General features: G+C 53.3%; 1 protein-coding gene across 4 annotated transcripts in view; it reads right to left on the bottom strand.

Moving 5' to 3' along the window:
* Positions 1 to 1,940, bottom strand: part of LOC102196089 (ankyrin repeat domain-containing protein SOWAHC) — a 44,386-nt gene that overhangs the window by 37,627 nt on the left and 4,819 nt on the right. For all 4 annotated transcript variants that reach the window (XM_005745151.1, XM_013913855.1, XM_013913853.1 and 1 more), the window contains exon 2: positions 965 to 1,228. In XM_005745151.1, coding sequence (XP_005745208.1) covers positions 965 to 1,228 — 264 coding nt within the window. The remainder of the gene's footprint in view (positions 1 to 964; positions 1,229 to 1,940) is intronic.

The following is a 1,940-nucleotide window of genomic DNA, read 5'->3' on the forward strand; positions in this document are numbered from 1 at the left end:
TGTGTGTGTCTGTGTGTGTGTGTGTCTGTGTGTGTGTGTGTCTGCTGGGTGCTGAAGGGTTAAAGGGCATTTCCTGTGCTGTTATCTTAAACAGGATCTATTAGCTGCTCTCACATGTGCAGAGAGGTGGAGGTGTGATCACACCTCCATCACTTCCTGTTGTGGTGCATTGGTGCACTCTGACTGACTGCTGCAGCCTCTCAGGTTCTCATGTTCTTGTGACAGAGGGAAGAAACCACAGAGGGAAGCTCCGCCTCCAAACAGACCAGCAGCTTCATTGGGATCAGCGGGAGTAACGCAGGCCGAGCGGCCGTGGCGTGTTCCCAATAATCTGTCAGTCCCGGTCACAGCGTGAGGCAGCGGCACAGAGGCGAGCTGCTGGCTGCAGAATGACGATGCCGACCACAAACCACAGCCCTCTGCTTGTTTGCCCCTGCGTTTCCTTTCTCAGGCTCAGTCCTGCGCTCAGCGCGCATCACAAACACGCTGCAGAGCCACCATCTTGCAGCTGTCCCACGCTCCCGAGGCTGGCAAACGTTTTCCAGAGTGAGACAAAGTCCCAGGTAGCTGCACTGCTATATTACAGCGTCAGCTCTGCTGCGTTTCCGTTGGATGGTCGCCGCTGCGATGGTCCGAGGCAGCTCCTCTAGGAGGAGCGCTCCTAGCTTCGGCGATAGCTTCTTCTCTGTCTACTCCGCCTTCAGTCGTGCTCCGTCACTCGCGCTGTAACGATGCCCGCTGACGCCGCGGTTCCCTCAAAGAAGTAGTGTTTAAACGAGCCTCCGATACACCTTCACCTGGCTGCTGCTCAGCCTGCTCTCTCTGCTGACAGGTGCGCTTTGGCATTGCGTCAGGTACGAGCGTCTGTGGTCACATGATGACCAGAGTTCATTCAGAACCTAAACCTGGTTTTAACTGATGCTTCTGTCCAGCTATCCTCACACAACAGTTCGTGACCTCTCACCTCTGTCCTCCTTCTGCTCCTGGCCTCCCGCCTCTTGGTCATCAGCTGCTGCACCCTGCTTTACTTCCTGGACCTCTGGCTGGTCCTGAGGTGGATCTGGATCATGTTCCTCCTGCTCGTCGTCCTCTAGAAGGTGACCTAGGTCTGTGCTCCAGCAGAGAGCTGCTTCATCGGGACTCTGGTGGACTCTCGAGTTCTCGGCTGGAGGTTCTGTCATGGAGGGACAAGGCTCCTGAGGCGGCTGCATCGTGTTTGTAGTTTTACCTGAAAGAAGATGTGAAACACTTGATCACACTTTCTGAGCAGCACATGTTTCTTAAACAGAACCAGCTCACAGCACGCAGTCTTGGCTTCTGATGCCGTTTCCAATCACGCCCAAGATCCTGATCAGATCTGATCAAATGCACGTGTCTGCATGTTTTACCTGTTTGACTGACAGCTCATGGAGAGCGTTTCACATACAAACATCATGTGTCTGATATTTGTCTGCCTCTCATTTGCTACATGGTGACATTCACACATCACAGATGGACGTCGTCCTCGTGCTGTGTATTTTCTGTTGTTTGAGAATGTTTTGCTGGTTTTATGCTGATGTGATCAGAGAAATGATATGAAATCATTCGTCCAACAGAGGCTCCAGCAGACAGCGAGGGAAGATCTCCAAGATCTGCATAAATTTGACCTTTCTTGGTTTTTCCAACCAAGACTAGAAGTCCAGAGACGAGGGTCAGCTGCAGGTTCTTAAACATGTCGCTGGGTAACATCAGCGTGCTATGAACCTCAGGCAAATTCAGAGGGGAAGCGAGGACCAGGGGAAGTCTACGAGGCCGAGAAAAAGAAGAGGGGCATGTCCACTCACACCTGTCCCCACTCACACCTGTCCCCTCACACCTGTCCCCCCTTCACACCTGTCCTCTCACACCCGTTCTCTCTTACACCTGTCCCCCCTCACACCTGTCCCCTCACACCTGTCCCC

This window comes from Pundamilia nyererei, unplaced genomic scaffold (assembly GCF_000239375.1).
Source record: "Pundamilia nyererei isolate P.nyererei 1_Seehausen unplaced genomic scaffold, PunNye1.0 scaffold00154, whole genome shotgun sequence".
Classification (NCBI taxonomy): Eukaryota; Metazoa; Chordata; class Actinopteri; order Cichliformes; family Cichlidae; genus Pundamilia; species Pundamilia nyererei.